General features: G+C 41.4%; 4 protein-coding genes across 4 annotated transcripts; all 4 read right to left on the bottom strand.

The window, feature by feature from the left end:
• Nucleotides 1-3,197: 3,197 nt before the first annotated feature.
• Nucleotides 3,198-5,172, bottom strand: LOC307039393 (uncharacterized protein). Its single transcript, XM_079681418.1, has 3 exons — nt 5,084-5,172; nt 4,799-4,885; nt 3,198-4,452 (listed from the first exon to the last, which is right to left on the bottom strand). Exons 1-3 carry the CDS (start codon nt 5,133-5,135, stop codon nt 3,233-3,235), a joined length of 1,359 nt encoding a protein of 452 aa, XP_079537544.1. The 5' UTR covers nt 5,136-5,172; the 3' UTR covers nt 3,198-3,232.
• Nucleotides 5,173-7,366: 2,194 nt separating this feature from the next.
• On the bottom strand, nt 7,367-9,019 carry LOC307039228 (uncharacterized protein). The gene is made up of 3 exons (XM_079681086.1): nt 8,961-9,019; nt 8,676-8,762; nt 7,367-8,327 (listed from the first exon to the last, which is right to left on the bottom strand). Exons 1-3 carry the CDS (start codon nt 9,010-9,012, stop codon nt 7,579-7,581), a joined length of 888 nt encoding a protein of 295 aa, XP_079537212.1. The 5' UTR covers nt 9,013-9,019; the 3' UTR covers nt 7,367-7,578.
• A 1,440-nt stretch (nt 9,020-10,459) lies between these two features.
• On the bottom strand, nt 10,460-12,357 carry LOC307038662 (uncharacterized protein). Its single transcript, XM_079680254.1, has 4 exons — nt 12,279-12,357; nt 11,994-12,080; nt 11,597-11,644; nt 10,460-11,368 (listed from the first exon to the last, which is right to left on the bottom strand). The coding sequence occupies exons 1-4, from the start codon at nt 12,328-12,330 to the stop codon at nt 10,722-10,724; spliced, it is 834 nt and encodes a 277-aa protein (XP_079536380.1). The 5' UTR covers nt 12,331-12,357; the 3' UTR covers nt 10,460-10,721.
• Nucleotides 12,358-13,761: 1,404 nt separating this feature from the next.
• Nucleotides 13,762-16,331, bottom strand: LOC307041894 (uncharacterized protein). The gene is made up of 3 exons (XM_079685456.1): nt 16,253-16,331; nt 15,968-16,054; nt 13,762-15,618 (listed from the first exon to the last, which is right to left on the bottom strand). Exons 1-3 carry the CDS (start codon nt 16,302-16,304, stop codon nt 14,024-14,026), a joined length of 1,734 nt encoding a protein of 577 aa, XP_079541582.1. The 5' UTR covers nt 16,305-16,331; the 3' UTR covers nt 13,762-14,023.
• Nucleotides 16,332-17,920: the final 1,589 nt, after the last annotated feature.

The raw sequence follows: 17,920 nt of genomic DNA, 5'->3' as shown, positions 1-17,920 counted from the left end.
GCATCCTATCAAGGGAACAGAGGGGCACTGAGGGCATCCTATCAAGTCAGCCTCCACAAAAAAAAAGTGAATCAGTTGCCAAGTGTTGGAGTTTCTTTGTCTCTCAGAGTGTTTTAAAACAGCTCTGTTCATTTAAAAGTGTTTAAAAAATGTGTGTACATAGTTTTTGATCTAGTGACAAATGTAATGTTGCACTTCTGATCATTTAAATGTGGTTTCGCCTGTGATGTACTGAATACACTTGACTGCACTTCAGTTAGTGTTTTGTCCCTTTCTGTTTACAACATGTTTGTTCTTTGTTCATTTAAAATAGTTTAAAATGGTGTGTACATAGTTTTTGAGCTAGCGACAAACTTAATATTGCACTTTTGATTATTGTATAATTTTGATTTGTACTGTATATACTTGACTGCACGTCCCATGTTTCGTCTTTCTGCTTTGATCCTTATTTTTTCTGGGCAAGCTCAAAGGGCAGGTTGTTATGGTGAGAAACCTAATTTTAACCTAAACCTAAACTTTTATAATTAAATAAATATTTTCATTTACATTTTAAATTCATGGTGTGTTGCATTCTTTGTTTATAAATGTAGATATTATGGAAAATCATGACATTATTTGAGCTTGGGTCCCTTAGGACCACAACATTTCTGTTTTGGGTCTCATGCTGAAAAAGTTTGGGAACCCCTGCTCTAAAGTACAGCAGTCTCTTCTCCTAAATCCTTTTGAATTATCCTATCCACTATCCCTTAACCCCGTGACGTTTCACTCAGAGGTCAAGGAATAGACGATAGACGTTAGGAGCTGATTTTTGGATTATCCGATACCCATGTATCTTGTGAATTTCACAGAAATATCAATAACATTTTGTCTTAACCTAAAATAATACATGACAAACTATGTGTTGAGGACTTTTTGTATTATCAGATAGGGACAGCTTTCAGTCGTGACGTTAACACCATGTGAGTTCAGTCCAGATGACGTGCTTTGACCTTCAGTGTTGAGAATATAAATCTCTGCTTTATGTGTTCAATGGGTCATGTCGTGTCGCCATAAACACCAAAACATCCATCCATCCATCTTCTCCCGCTTATCCGTGGTTGGGTCGCGGAGGTAGCAGTTCCAGCAGAGAGCCCCAAACTTTCTTTTCCCTGGCCACATCAACCAGCTCTGACTGGGGGGTCCCAAGGTGCTCCCAGGCCAGCGAAGAGGTATAATCCCTCCACCTGGTTCTAGGTCTACCCCTTGGTCTCTTCCCAGCTGGACGTGCCTGGAACACCTCCCTAGGGAGGCGCCCAGGTGGCATCCTAACTACACTGAACAAATATATAAACGCAACACTTTTGTTTTTGCTCCCATTTTTCATGAGATGTACACAAAATAACCATTTCTCTCAAATATTGTTCACAAATCTGAAAAAATCTGTGATAGTGAGCACTTCTCCTTTGCCGAGATAATCCATCCCACCTCACAGGTATGGCATATCAAGATGCTGATTAGACAGCATGATTATTGCACAGGTGTGCCTTAGGCTGGCCACAATTAAAGGCCACTCTGAAACGTGCAGTTTTGCTTTATTGGGGGGGGTCTGAAAACCACACAAAGAAGAACGATTGGATCTGGTATGCGCTGCCTTTGTCAAGGTTGAAAATTGAAACGGCCGACAATGAGTACAGTACCTTTTTGCCAGCCTTGGGGTTCTAAACATCGAGCAGAGTGGCGCAGCGGAAGCGTGCTGGGCCCACAACCCAGAGGTCGATGGATCGAAAGCATCCTCTGCTAATTGTAAATGCTTTGGATCAGCAGATTCTCTCTGTCCATTTGAACCCTGTTCACAAGGCCATATTTAAATAAGACGATGCATCCGTTATCACAAGTGCTAAAGTGTAGCCGATGCAAACGTTGCTGCGATTATCAACCTAGAGTCCTCCAATCTTCCAACTGAGCTATGGAGGTGTGCATACAAGCTTAAATTGTTCAGTCTGTGTATTGATGCGGAAAGTTATCCTCAAACAACAGTTCACTCTACTCTACTGACCCTGGCTGGGGAAATTGTCAAGATTTGGGAAGAGCTCTTTGAGTAACTCGAGGAGCCAAAACAACACATCTTGGGCCACAGCCAAGTAATAGGAGAGGTGTGGTATGTTGAGCACAATATTGCCTCTCTACTGATTTCAAAGGAAATTGTTCTGTTTGTTTCAACCAACTATGACCTTGGCGCATACCGGTGCAGTTTTCAGTTGAAGGTGAAGCGGTAGAGCGATGAGTTAGTTACGTGTCTGAGTCTCTGCGTAAAGATAGCATCTCTTTGTATACATTGTGGAAAATGTATATGGCGTGATGGTTAGCACTCTGGAACCTTTCTTTGAGTACCCTGAAAAAAGCCAGCTTCTACATTTCAGGAGGATCTTGTAGCAGGATAGTGGTTGCAATATGGACATCTTACAAGGACCTCCAACACATCACACCGGGTTAAAAAGGCCCAGCAAAGACTCTACTTCCTCGAGAAACTAAAACAAGCCAGGCTCCCACAGAAACTTTGTGAAGAAACAAGGAGATGAGTGGTAACTTGCTCACTCTGCTCTTTACCTCCTCACGAAAATATTTAAGATTCCCCTCGGTGATTAATGACTACTTGGGAAATTAAATGTTTTAAAATGTCCAACTTTTATATTAAATAAATCATGATTTTATATCCCTTTATTCCCCGACTTGAAGGAGCATTACTTTCTGCTGCTTGGTAAATATTTAAGTCCACTTTTAAAGTGCTACATACTGCATTTTAAGACAATTATTAATGTAAATAATTACAATTTGCGCCATTCATATTTTAAAACAGAATAATAACTAAATGACAGGTGTTTATTTGCAAAAATCTTGAATTTCAACCTTGGGGATTCTTAAGCTAGTAAAAATGTAAACACCTAAGCACATAGAAGTGCATATGGACATCAGACTAACCTGCAATAAAGGCTGCATTTGGAAGGATTACAAGGTTTTCTAATGAACATTTCTCAAAACAGTGCACGTTTAGTCTTCTCCCTTTTACTGACATGGCCAATGTATGCTAATCCTATGGAGTATGAGAGTTTTTTTAAAAGACTTTTCTAGTCCAGATGAGCTTTTATTGGACTGTTAAGGGAAGATTTATGCATGATAAGAGCCAAGCATTGCAATACCAACATTGGATTGACACGCTGTTATTTAAGAAATGTATAGACGTTTTATTATATTGTTACCAAGATAACACCTCAGATATCAAGCTCTCCAAGGCACTAAAAATAGACAAGATCAATCTATTATATGCAGTATTGAATGTCTCTTCACTCATCGTCCCGTTGAACTTTTTGTCGTCGCTCATCGTGCCGTAGTACTTATCCTTGTCGCTCATCGTGCCGTTGGACTTATACTCGTTGCTCATCGTGCCGTTGGACTTGTACTCGTCGCTCATCGTGCCGTTGGACTTGTCGCTCATCGTGCCGTAGTACTTATCCTTGTCGCTCATCGTGCCGTAGTACTTCTCCTTGTCGCTCATCGTGCCGTAGTACTTATCCTTGTCGCTCATCGTGCCGTAGGACTTATCCTTGTCGCTCATCGTGCCGTTGAACTTATCCTTGTCGCTCATCGTGCCGTAGTACTTATCCTTGTCGCTCATCGTGCCGTTGAACTTGTCGCTCATCGTGCCGTAGTACTTATCCTTGTCGCTCATCGTGCCGTTGAACTTGTCCTTGTCGCTCATCGTGCCGTAGTACTTATCCTTGTCGCTCATCGTGCCGTAGTACTTATCCTTGTCGCTCATCGTGCCGTTGAACTTATCCTTGTCGCTCATCGTGCCGTAGTACTTATCCTTGTCGCTCATCGTGCCGTTGAACTTATCCTTGTCGCTCATCGTGCCGTAGTACTTATCCTTGTCGCTCATTGTGCCGTAGTACTTATCCTTGTCGCTCATCGTGCCGTTGAACTTGTCGCTCATCGTGCCGTAGTACTTATCCTTGTCGCTCATCGTGCCGTAGTACTTATCCTTGTCGCTCATCGTGCCGTTGAACTTATCCTTGTCGCTCATCGTGTCGTTGGACTTATCCTTGTCGCTCATCGTGCCGTAGTATTTATCCTTGTCGCTCATCGTTCCGTTGAACTTATCCTTGTCGCTCATCGTGCCGTAGTATTTATCCTTGTCGCTCATCGTGCCGTTGAACTTATCCTTGTCGCTCATCGTGCCGTTGAACTTATCCTTGTCGCTCATCGTTCCGTTGTACTTATCCTTGTCGCTCATCGTGCAGTTGAACTTGTACTCGTCGCTCATCGTGCCGTTGGACTTGTACTCATCGCTCATCGTGCCGTTGAACTTGTCGCTCATCGTGCCGTTGAACTTATCCTTGTCGCTCATCGTTCCGTTGAACTTTTCCTCGTCGCTCATCGTTCCGTTCCACAACTGCTCGTCTACTTCATGGAGTACTGAAAAAACATTTGAGTCATAAATGATGGACGTCAAGACAATAAATGATGTTCTCTATTCTGAAATCACAGCATGAATTATTCTCTAATAGTTCCTCAAGGGCTTGGTTACTTAATACATCCTGTTTTTGTAAAAAATGAGCGACTTTGGCAGCAAATTCAGCAACCAAACATTGATGCATTAACTTATAAAAGACATGCAAGTGGTTTGTTTTAGCTCATATACACACATTATTAACTTGCTATTGCTGCTTTTCAAATTAAATCATACATTTCCCAGATTTCAGATCTTTTACACCACTTTTATGCAACACATACTGTTGTCTTTTTAGCCTTTAGAGCTCACCTTTGCCAGCGTCTTGCTCCAACATGGACTCCATCGCCCGGAAAAGTGCAAAGGCTTTCTTTAAGGAGATCTCATTGGGAGACAGATCTGTAGGACACATTATAATTAAAGGTTAGTGTCAGACAGAGAAAAGAAACACTGCATACAATCAAATGTTTTCAACTCTCAGTCTCCTCTGCAGCTTATATTAACCAGCTGGAAAACCAGAGACTGTGGACAGGAAACATGCTGTTAAATCAAACCTTACTCCTTCATCTTCAACACAATTATCAAACAGGTAAATACCTCTGGCCAGACAAACAGTCAGCACACAGAAGAGCATCCAAACAGCTGCCATCTCTGCAGTTTTCCAAGAGAGTGTTGCCTGAGCACCAGCCAGCTTTAAAGGAGGGAAACCTCCAGCAGCTGCTGCTGATCAGCACTGATTGTCTCTCTGCACAGAGGAAAACATCATTTATCTGAGATTAAACTCTGAGAATGAGGAGTTTTTTCATGGGGCTTGTTGTGCATTTATGATTCGTTGAGACCATCATTTTAAATTCACATGTAAAACAATATTGCATTTGAGAGGGTATATCAACGACAACAAATAAAAAGCACTCCCCCGACACACAAATATCTTTATTAACATTTTATATTGTTACCTAAAAACAATTAGAAATTATATAAATTATCCCAAATATCCCTCCTCTTTAGAAAACTAAAAATTCAATTAAAACCTTTTACAACCCCCTTCCGAAAACACATATGTTGTAGAAGAAAAGAAAACAGGGTTATTCTGCTTTACAGCACTTTCAATGTTTTTCCTGTGCACTATAAGTTATTTTTGCCCATTTTATTTTTATATTTTGCAAGGAATAAGCAAATGGGCATGTTGTGTTTTACAGCAGTTTGTTGTATAAACAACCTCTTAAATGTTCGAATCGACCAATCAGAATCAAGTATTACAGGAGGGAGTTGTTCATTTAATTTTAATTTTTGTATTGAATTTTTTGTTTTCTGAAGAGGAAGGATGTTTTCAAAACATGTTTAATCGAGTTTTTACCTCGTGTCAGATTGTATATGTGTGTCTAGATATATATACTGTATATATATATATATATATATATATATATCTATATATGTCTAGAGAGGTTTGGCCCTAACCATGCAACATTTCATACCGTCCTGTCGGGGATCAATGACAGAAATAATGACATTATAAAGCACTTAAATTATACGTAATAAAAGCCATTAGGTACTGCAGTTTACCCGTTAAAGCTTTTAGTTTGCGTTCAACTTCCAATCAATCCAAGTTTCCTGATGTGCCAACATTAAAGACAATTCTCTATTAGATGCTATACATATTCAACTCCACTGTAATATAATGTATGTATTTTAAAAGAGAAACTTCATTATTTGTCAACCCCAAATGTATAATTGGTTCATTATTGAGTGAGAGTTACTGTTCAAATGTTTATATCAGGGTGTCTTTGCTCTAAAGGGCCCCTACTATGCTTTTTATTGCTTACATAATACTAGACAAATTTCAAAAACTGGCTGGTGGGGGTGGGGCAGTGCATGTAAACATTTATAAATAAAGCACATACTTTTAAAAGACTTAAAATAGTCAACACTCAAGAAATTGTGTTTTTCAAGGATGGTACAGTGGTGGTATGAATGTGGCTTTTTTTTACCAATTTAAAAGACTTTTCTAGTCCAGATGAGCTTTTATTGGACTGTTAAGGGAAGATTTATGCATGATAAGAGCCAAGCATTGCAATACAAACATTGGATTGACACGCTGTTATTTAAGAAATGTATAGACGTTTTATTATATTGTTACCAAGATAACATCTCAGATATCAAGCTCTCCAAGGTACTCAAAATAGACAAGATCAATCTATTATATGCAGTATTGAATGTCTCCTCACTCATCGTCCCGTTGAACTTTTCCTTTTCGTCGTCACGTTGAACTTTTCCTTGTCGCTCATCGTGCCGTTGAACTTCTACTCGTCGCTCATCGTGCCGTTGAACTTCTACTCGTCGCTCATCGTGCCGTTGAACTTCTACTCGTCGCTCATCGTGCCGTTGAACTTCTACTCGTCGCTCATCGTGCCGTTGGACTTGTCGCTCATCGTGCCGTAGTACTTATCCTTGTCGCTCATCGTGCCGTAGTACTTATCCTTGTCGCTCATCGTGCCGTAGTACTTATCCTTGTCGCTCATCGTGCCGTAGTACTTATCCTTGTCGCTCATCGTGCCGTTGAACTTGTCGCTCATCGTGCCGTAGTACTTATCCTTGTCGCTCATCGTGCCGTAGTACTTATCCTTGTCGCTCATCGTGCCGTTGAACTTGTCGCTCATCGTGCCGTAGTACTTATCCTTGTCGCTCATCGTGCCGTTGAACTTGTCGCTCATCGTGCCGTAGTACTTATCCTTGTCGCTCATCGTGCCGTTGAACTTGTCGCTCATCGTGCCGTAGTACTTATCCTTGTTGCTCATCGTGCCGTTGAACTTATCCTTGTCGCTCATCGTGCCGTTGAACTTGTCGCTCATCGTGCCGTAGTACTTATCCTTGTCGCTCATCGTGCCGTAGTACTTATCCTTGTCGCTCATCGTGCCGTTGAACTTGTCGCTCATCGTGCCATAGTACTTATCCTTGTCGCTCATCGTGCCGTAGTACTTATCCTTGTCGCTCATCGTGCCGTTGAACTTGTCGCTCATCGTGCCGTAGTACTTATCCTTGTCGCTCATCGTGCCGTTGAACTTCTACTCGTCGCTCATCGTGCCGTTGAACTTCTACTCGTCGCTCATCGTGCCGTTGGACTTGTCGCTCATCGTGCCGTAGTACTTATCCTTGTCGCTCATCGTTCCGTTGTACTTATCCTTATCGCTCATCGTGCCGTAGTACTTATCCTTGTCGCTCATCGTGCCGTTGAACTTGTCGCTCATCGTGCCGTAGTACTTATCCTTGTCGCTCATCGTGCCGTTGAACTTGTCGCTCATCGTGCCGTAGTACTTATCCTTGTCGCTCATCGTGCCGTTGAACTTGTCGCTCATCGTGCCGTAGTACTTATCCTTGTCGCTCATCGTGCTGTTGAACTTGTCGCTCATCGTGCCGTAGTACTTATCCTTGTCGCTCATCGTGCCGTTGAACTTGTCCCTCATCGTGCCGTAGTACTTATCCTTGTCGCTCATCGTGCCGTTGAACTTATCCTTGTCGCTCATCGTGCCGTTGAACTTGTCGCTCATCGTGCCGTAGTACTTATCCTTGTCGCTCATCGTGCCGTTGAACTTATCCTTGTCGCTCATCGTGCCGTTGAACTTGTCGCTCATCGTGCCGTAGTACTTATCCTTGTCGCTCATCGTGCCGTAGTACTTATCCTTGTCGCTCATCGTGCCGTTGAACTTGTCGCTCATCGTGCCGTAGTACTTATCCTTGTCGCTCATCGTGCCGTTGAACTTATCCTTGTCGCTCATCGTTCCGTTGAACTTTTCCTCGTCGCTCATCGTTCCGTTCCACAACTGCTCGTCTACTTCATGGAGTACTGAAAAACATTTGAGTCATAAATGATGGACGTCAAGACAATAAATGATGTTCTCTAGACTGAAATCACAGCATGAATTATTCTCTAATAGTTCCTCAAGGGCTTGGTTACTTAATACATCCTGTTTTTGTAAAAAATGAGCGACGTTGGCAGCAAATTCAGCAACCAAACATTGATGCATTAACTTATAAAAGACATGCAAGTGGTTTGTTTTAGCTCATATACACACACATTATTAACTTACCATTGCTGCATTTCAAATTAAAATCATACATTTCCCAGATTTCAGATCTTTTACACCACTTTTATGCAACACATACTGTTGTCTTTTTAGCCTTTAGAGCTCACCTTTGCCAGCGTCTTGCTCCAACATGGACTCCATCGACTGGAAAAGTGCAAAGGCTTTCTTTAAGGAGATCTCATTGGGAGACAGATCTGTAGGACACATTATAATTAAAGGTTAGTGTCAGACAGAGAAAAGAAACACTGCATACAATCAAATGTTTTCAACTCTCAGTCTCCTCTGCAGCTTATATTAACCAGCTGGAAAACCAGAGACTGTGGACAGGAAACATGCTGTTAAATCCAACCTTATTCCTTCATCTTCAACACAATTATCAAACAGGTAAATACCTCTGGCCAGACAAACAGTCAGCACACAGAAGAGCATCCAAACAGCTGCCATCTCTGCAGTTTTCCAAGAGAGTGTTGCCTGAGCACCAGCCAGCTTTAAAGGAGGGAAACCTCCAGCAGCTGCTGCTGATCAGCACTGATTGTCTCTCTGCACAGAGGAAAACATCATTTATCTGAGATTAAACTCTGAGAATGAGGAGTTTTTTCATGGGGCTTGTTGTGCATTTATGATTCGTTGAGACCATCATTTTAAATTCACATGTAAAACAATATTGCATTTGAGAGGGTATATCAACGACAACAAATAAAAAGCACTCCCCCGACATACAAATATCTTTATTAACATTTTATATTGTTACCTAAAAACAATTAGAAATTATATAAATTATTCCAAATATCCCTCCTCTTTAGAAAACTAAAAATTCAATTAAAACCTTTTACAACCCCCTTCCGAAAACACATATGTTGTAGAAGAAAAAAAAACAGGGTTATTCTGCTTTACAGCACTTTCAATGTTTTTCCTGTGCACTATAAGTTATTTTTGCCCATTTTATTTTTATATTTTGCAAGGAATAAGCAAATGGGCATGTTGTGTTTTACAGCAGTTTGTTGTATAAACAACCTCTTAAATGTTCGAATCGACCAATCAGAATCAAGTATTACAGGAGGGAGTTGTTCATTTAATTTTAATTTTTGTATTGAATTTTTTGTTTTCTGAAGAGGAAGGATGTTTTCAAAACATGTTTAATCGAGTTTTTACCTCGTGTCAGATTGTATATGTGTGTCTAGATATATATACTGTATATATATATATATATATATATATATCTATATATGTCTAGAGAGGTTTGGCCCTAACCATGCAACATTTCATACCGTCCTGTCGGGGATCAATGACAGAAATAATGACATTATAAAGCACTTAAATTATACGTAATAAAAGCCATTAGGTACTGCAGTTTACCCGTTAAAGCTTTTAGTTTGCGTTCAACTTCCAATCAATCCAAGTTTCCTGATGTGCCAACATTAAAGACAATTCTCTATTAGATGCTATACATATTCAACTCCACTGTAATATAATGTATGTATTTTAAAAGAGAAACTTCATTATTTGTCAACCCCAAATGTATAATTGGTTCATTATTGAGTGAGAGTTACTGTTCAAATGTTTATATCAGGGTGTCTTTGCTCTAAAGGGCCCCTACTATGCTTTTTATTGCTTACATAATACTAGACACATTTCAAAAACTGGCTGGTGGGGGTGGGGCAGTGCATGTAAACATTTATAAATAAAGCACATACTTTTAAAAGACTTAAAATAGTCAACACTCAAGAAATTGTGTTTTTCAAGGATGGTACAGTGGTGGTATGAATGTGGCTTTTTTTTACCAATTTAAAAGACTTTTCTAGTCCAGATGAGCTTTTATTGGACTGTTAAGGGAAGATTTATGCATGATAAGAGCCAAGCATTGCAATACAAACATTGGATTGACACGCTGTTATTTAAGAAATGTATAGACGTTTTATTATATTGTTACCAAGATAACATCTCAGATATCAAGCTCTCCAAGGTACTCAAAATAGACAAGATCAATCTATTATATGCAGTATTGAATGTCTCCTCACTCATCGTCCCGTTGAACTTTTCCTTTTCGTCGTCACGTTGAACTTTTCCTTGTCGCTCATCGTGCCGTTGAACTTCTACTCGTCGCTCATCGTGCCGTTGAACTTCTACTCGTCGCTCATCGTGCCGTTGAACTTCTACTCGTCGCTCATCGTGCCGTTGGACTTGTCGCTCATCGTGCCGTAGTACTTATCCTTGTCGCTCATCGTGCCGTAGTACTTATCCTTGTCGCTCATCGTTCCGTTGTACTTATCCTTGTCGCTCATCGTGCCGTTGAACTTGTCGCTCATCGTGCCGTAGTACTTATCCTTGTCGCTCATCGTGCCGTTGAACTTATCCTTGTCGCTCATCGTGCCGTTGAACTTGTCGCTCATCGTGCCGTAGTACTTATCCTTGTCGCTCATCGTGCCGTAGTACTTATCCTTGTCGCTCATCGTGCCGTTGAACTTGTCGCTCATCGTGCCGTAGTACTTATCCTTGTCGCTCATCGTGCCGTAGTACTTATCCTTGTCGCTCATCGTTCCGTTGTACTTATCCTTGTCGCTCATCGTGCCGTAGTACTTATCCTTGTCGCTCATCGTGCCGTTGAACTTGTCGCTCATCGTGCCGTAGTACTTATCCTTGTCGCTCATCGTGCTGTTGAACTTGTCGCTCATCGTGCCGTAGTACTTATCCTTGTCGCTCATCGTGCCGTTGAACTTGTCGCTCATCGTGCCGTAGTACTTATCCTTGTCGCTCATCGTGCCGTTGAACTTGTCGCTCATCGTGCCGTTGAACTTATCCTTGTCGCTCATCGTGCCGTTGAACTTGTCGCTCATCGTGCCGTAGTACTTATCCTTGTCGCTCATCGTGCCGTTGAACTTATCCTTGTCGCTCATCGTGCCGTTGAACTTGTCGCTCATCGTGCCGTAGTACTTATCCTTGTCGCTCATCGTGCCGTAGTACTTATCCTTGTCGCTCATCGTGCCGTTGAACTTATCCTTGTCGCTCATCGTTCCGTTGAACTTATCCTCGTCGCTCATCGTTCCGTTCCACAACTGCTCGTCTACTTCATGGAGTACTGAAAAAACATTTGAGTCATAAATGATGGACGTCAAGACAATAAATGATGTTCTCTAGACTGAAATCACAGCATGAATTATTCTCTAATAGTTCCTCAAGGGCTTGGTTACTTAATACATCCTGTTTTTGTAAAAAATGAGCGACGTTGGCAGCAAATTCAGTAACCAAACATTGATGCATTAACTTATAAAAGACATGCAAGTGGTTTGTTTTAGCTCATATACACACACATTATTAACTTACCATTGCTGCATTTCAAATTAAAATCATACATTTCCCAGATTTCAGATCTTTTACACCACTTTTATGCAACACATACTGTTGTCTTTTTAGCCTTTAGAGCTCACCTTTGCCAGCGTCTTGCTCCAACATGGACTCCATCGACTGGAAAAGTGCAAAGGCTTTCTTTAAGGAGATCTCATTGGGAGACAGATCTGTAGGACACATTATAATTAAAGGTTAGTGTCAGACAGAGAAAAGAAACACTGCATACAATCAAATGTTTTCAACTCTCAGTCTCCTCTGCAGCTTATATTAACCAGCTGGAAAACCAGAGACTGTGGACAGGAAACATGCTGTTAAATCAAACCTTATTCCTTCATCTTCAACACAATTATCAAACAGGTAAATACCTCTGGCCAGACAAACAGTCAGCACACAGAAGAGCATCCAAACAGCTGCCATCTCTGCAGTTTTCCAAGAGAGTGTTGCCTGAGCACCAGCCAGCTTTAAAGGAGGGAAACCTCCAGCAGCTGCTGCTGATCAGCACTGATTGTCTCTCTGCACAGAGGAAAACATCATTTATCTGAGATTAAACTCTGAGAATGAGGAGTTTTTTCATGGGGCTTGTTGTGCATTTATGATTCGTTGAGACCATCATTTTAAATTCACATGTAAAACAATATTGCATTTGAGAGGGTATATCAACGACAACAAATAAAAAGCACTCCCCCGACACACAAATATCTTTATTAACATTTTATATTGTTACCTAAAAACAATTAGAAATTATATAAATTATCCCAAATATCCCTCCTCTTTAGAAAACTAAAAATTCAATTAAAACCTTTTACAACCCCCTTCCCAAAACACATATGTTGTAGAAGAAAAAAAAAACAGGGTTATTCTGCTTTACAGCACTTTCAATGTTTTTCCTGTGCACTATAAGTTATTTTTGCCCATTTTATTTTTATATTTTGCAAGGAATAAGCAAATGGGCATGTTGTGTTTTACAGCAGTTTGTTGTATAAACAACCTCTTAAATGTTCGAATCGACCAATCAGAATCAAGTATTACAGGAGGGAGTTGTTCATTTAATTTTCATTTTTGTATTGAATTTTTTGTTTTCTGAAGAGGAAGGATGTTTTCAAAACATGTTTAATCGAGTTTTTACCTCGTGTCAGATTGTATATGTGTGTCTAGATATATATACTGTATATATATATATATATATGTCTAGAGAGGTTTGGCCCTAACCATGCAACATTTCATACCGTCCTGTCGGGGATCAATGACAGAAATAATGACATTATAAAGCACTTAAATTATACGTAATAAAAGCCATTAGGTACTGCAGTTTACCTGTTAAAGCTTTTAGTTTGCGTTCAACTTCCAATCAATCCAAGTTTCCTGATGTGCCAACATTAAAGACAATTCTCTATTAGATGCTATACATATTCAACTCCACTGTAATATAATGTATGTATTTTAAAAGAGAAACTTCATTATTTGTCAACCCCAAATGTATAATTGGTTCATTATTGAGTGAGAGTTACTGTTCAAATGTTTATATCAGGGTGTCTTTGCTCTAAAGGGCCCCTACTATGCTTTTTATTGCTTACATAATACTAGACACATTTCAAAAACTGGCTGGTGGGGGTGGGGCAGTGCATGTAAACATTTATAAATAAAGCACATACTTTTAAAAGACTTAAAATATTCAACACTCAAGAAATTGTGTTTTTCAAGGATGGTACAGTGGTGGTATGAATGTGGCTTTTTTTTACCAATTTAAAGACTTTTCTAGTCCAGATGAGCTTTTATTGGACTGTTAAGGGAAGATTTATGCATGATAAGAGCCAAGCATTGCAAAACAAACATTGGATTGACACGCTGTTATTTAAGAAATGTATAGACGTTTTATTATATTGTTACCAAGATAACATCTCAGATATCAAGCTCTCCAAGGTACTCAAAATAGACAAGATCAATCTATTATATGCAGTATTGAATGTCTCCTCACTCATCGTCCCGTTGAACTTTTCCTTTTCGTCGTCACGTTGAACTTTTCCTTGTCGCTCATCGTGCCGTTGAACTTCTACTCGTCGCTCATCGTGCCGTTGAACTTCTACTCGTCGCTCATCGTGCCGTTGAACTTCTACTCGTCGCTCATCGTGCCGTTGGACTTGTCGCTCATCGTGCCGTAGTACTTATCCTTGTCGCTCATCGTGCCGTAGTACTTATCCTTGTCGCTCATCGTTCCGTTGTACTTATCCTTGTCGCTCATCGTGCCGTTGAACTTGTCGCTCATCGTGCCGTAGTACTTATCCTTGTCGCTCATCGTGCCGTTGAACTTATCCTTGTCGCTCATCGTGCCGTTGAACTTGTCGCTCATCGTGCCGTAGTACTTATCCTTGTCGCTCATCGTGCCGTAGTACTTATCCTTGTCGCTCATCGTGCCGTTGAACTTGTCGCTCATCGTGCCGTAGTACTTATCCTTGTCGCTCATCGTGCCGTTGAACTTGTCGCTCATCGTGCCGTAGTACTTATCCTTGTCGCTCATTGTGCCGTTGAACTTGTCGCTCATCGTGCCGTAGTACTTATCCTTGTCGCTCATCGTGCCGTTGAACTTGTCGCTCATCGTGCCGTAGTACTTATCCTTGTCGCTCATCGTGCCGTTGAACTTGTCGCTCATCGTGCCGTAGTACTTATCCTTGTCGCTCATCGTGCCGTTGAACTTATCCTTGTCGCTCATCGTGCCGTAGTACTTATCCTTGTCGCTCATCGTGCCGTTGAACTTGTCGCTCATCGTGCCGTAGTACTTATCCTTGTCGCTCATCGTGCCGTTGAACTTGTCGCTCATCGTGCCGTAGTACTTATCCTTGTCGCTCATCGTGCCGTTGAACTTATCCTTGTCGCTCATCGTGCCGTAGTACTTATCCTTGTTGCTCATCGTGCCGTTGAACTTGTCGCTCATCGTGCCGTAGTACTTATCCTTGTCGCTCATCGTGCCGTTGAACTTATCCTTGTCGCTCATCGTGCCGTAGTACTTATCCTTGTCGCTCATCGTGCCGTTGAACTTGTCGCTCATCGTGCCGTAGTACTTATCCTTGTCGCTCATCGTGCCGTTGAACTTATCCTTGTCGCTCATCGTGCCGTTGAACTTGTCGCTCATCGTGCCGTAGTACTTATCCTTGTCGCTCATCGTGCCGTAGTACTTATCCTTGTCGCTCATCGTGACGTTGAACTTGTCGCTCATCGTGCCGTAGTACTTATCCTTGTCGCTCATCGTGCCGTTGAACTTGTCGCTCATCGTGCCGTAGTACTTATCCTTGTCGCTCATCGTGCCGTTGAACTTGTCGCTCATCGTGCCGTTGAACTTATCCTTGTCGCTCATCGTGCCGTAGTACTTATCCTTGTCGCTCATCGTGCCGTAGTACTTATCCTTGTCGCTCATCGTGCCGTTGAACTTGTCGCTCATCGTGCCGTAGTACTTATCCTTGTCGCTCATCGTGCCGTTGAACTTGTCGCTCATCGTGCCGTAGTACTTATCCTTGTCGCTCATCGTGCCGTTGAACTTATCCTTGTCGCTCATCGTGCCGTAGTACTTATCCTTGTCGCTCATCGTGCCGTAGTACTTATCCTTGTCGCTCATCGTGCCGTTGAACTTATCCTTGTCGCTCATCGTTCCGTTGAACTTTTCCTCGTCGCTCATCGTTCCGTTCCACAACTGCTCGTCTACTTCATGGAGTACTGAAAAAACATTTGAGTCATAAATGATGGACGTCAAGACAATAAATGATGTTCTCTAGACTGAAATCACAGCATGAATTATTCTCTAATAGTTCCTCAAGGGCTTGGTTACTTAATACATCCTGTTTTTGTAAAAAATGAGCGACGTTGGCAGCAAATTCAGCAACCAAACATTGATGCATTAACTTATAAAAGACATGCAAGTGGTTTGTTTTAGCTCATATACACACACATTATTAACTTACCATTGCTGCATTTCAAATTAAAATCATACATTTCCCAGATTTCAGATCTTTTACACCACTTTTATGCAACACATACTGTTGTCTTTTTAGCCTTTAGAGCTCACCTTTGCCAGCGTCTTGCTCCAACATGGACTCCATCGACTGGAAAAGTGCAAAGGCTTTCTTTAAGGAGATCTCATTGGGAGACAGATCTGTAGGACACATTATAATTAAAGGTTAGTGTCAGACAGAGAAAAGAAACACTGCATACAATCAAATGTTTTCAACTCTCAGTCTCCTCTGCAGCTTATATTAACCAGCTGGAAAACCAGAGACTGTGGACAGGAAACATGCTGTTAAATCCAACCTTATTCCTTCATCTTCAACACAATTATCAAACAGGTAAATACCTCTGGCCAGACAAACAGTCAGCACACAGAAGAGCATCCAAACAGCTGCCATCTCTGCAGTTTTCCAAGAGAGTGTTGCCTGAGCACCAGCCAGCTTTAAAGGAGGGAAACCTCCAGCAGCTGCTGCTGATCAGCACTGATTGTCTCTCTGCACAGAGGAAAACATCATTTATCTGAGATTAAACTCTGAGAATGAGGAGTTTTTTCATGGGGCTTGTTGTGCATTTATGATTCGTTGAGACCATCATTTTAAATTCACATGTAAAACAATATTGCATTTGAGAGGGTATATCAACGACAACAAATAAAAAGCACTCCCCCGACACACAAATATCTTTATTAACATTTTATATTGTTACCTAAAAACAATTAGAAATTATATAAATTATCCCAAATATCCCTCCTCTTTAGAAAACTAAAAATTCAATTAAAACCTTTTACAACCCCCTTCCGAAAACACATATGTTGTAGAAGAAAAAAAAACAGGGTTATTCTGCTTTACAGCACTTTCAATGTTTTTCCTGTGCACTATAAGTTATTTTTGCCCATTTTATTTTTATATTTTGCAAGGAATAAGCAAATGGGCATGTTGTGTTTTACAGCAGTTTGTTGTATAAACAACCTCTTAAATGTTCGAATCGACCAATCAGAATCAAGTATTACAGGAGGGAGTTGTTCATTTAATTTTAATTTTTGTATTGAATTTTTTGTTTTCTGAAGAGGAAGGATGTTTTCAAAACATGTTTAATCGAGTTTTTACCTCGTGTCAGATTGTATATGTGTGTCTAGATATATATACTGTATATATATATATATATATATATATATATATATATGTCTAGAGAGGTTTGGCCCTAACCATGCAACATTTCATACCGTCCTGTCGGGGATCAATGACAGAAATAATGACATTATAAAGCACTTAAATTATACGTAATAAAAGCCATTAGGTACTGCAGTTTACCCGTTAAAGCTTTTAGTTTGCGTTCAACTTCCAATCAATCCAAGTTTCCTGATGTGCCAACCATCCATCCATCTTCTCCCGCTTATCCGTGGTCGGGTCGCGGAGGTAGCAGTTCCAGCAGAGAGCCCCAAACTTTCTTTTCCCTGGCCACATCAACCAGCTCTGACTGGGGGATCCCAAGGCGCTCCCAGGCCAGAGAAGAGATATAATCCCTCCATCTGGTTCTAGGTCTACCCCTTGGTCTCTTCCCAGCTGGACGTGCCTGGAACACCTCCCTAGGGAGGCGCCCAGGTGGCATCCTAACTAGGTGCCCGAACCACCTCAACTGGCTCCTTTCGACGCGAAGGAGGAGCGGTTCAACTCCGAGTCCCTCCCGGATGACCGAACTTCTCACCTTATCCCTAAGGGAGACACCAGCCACCCTGCGGAGAAAACCCATCTCGGCCGCTTGTACCCGCGATCTCGTTCTTTCGGTCATGACCCATCCTTCATGACCATAGGTGAGGGTAGGAACGAAAATGGCCCGGTAGACAGAGAGCTTTGCCTTCTGGCTCAGCTCCCTTTTCGTCACAACGGTGCGGTAAAGAGACTGCAGTACCGCTCCCGCTGCTCCGATTCTCCGACCCATCTCACGCTCCATTGTTCCCTCACTCGAGAACAAGACCCCGAGATACTTGAACTCCTTCACTTGGGGTAAGGACTCA

Source organism: Notothenia rossii (assembly GCF_949606895.1).
Source record: "Notothenia rossii genome assembly, chromosome: 5".
NCBI lineage: Eukaryota > Metazoa > Chordata > Actinopteri > Perciformes > Nototheniidae > Notothenia > Notothenia rossii.
The sequence above is the reverse complement of the archived record's forward strand: the minus strand, read 5'-3'. Positions and strand labels throughout refer to the sequence as shown.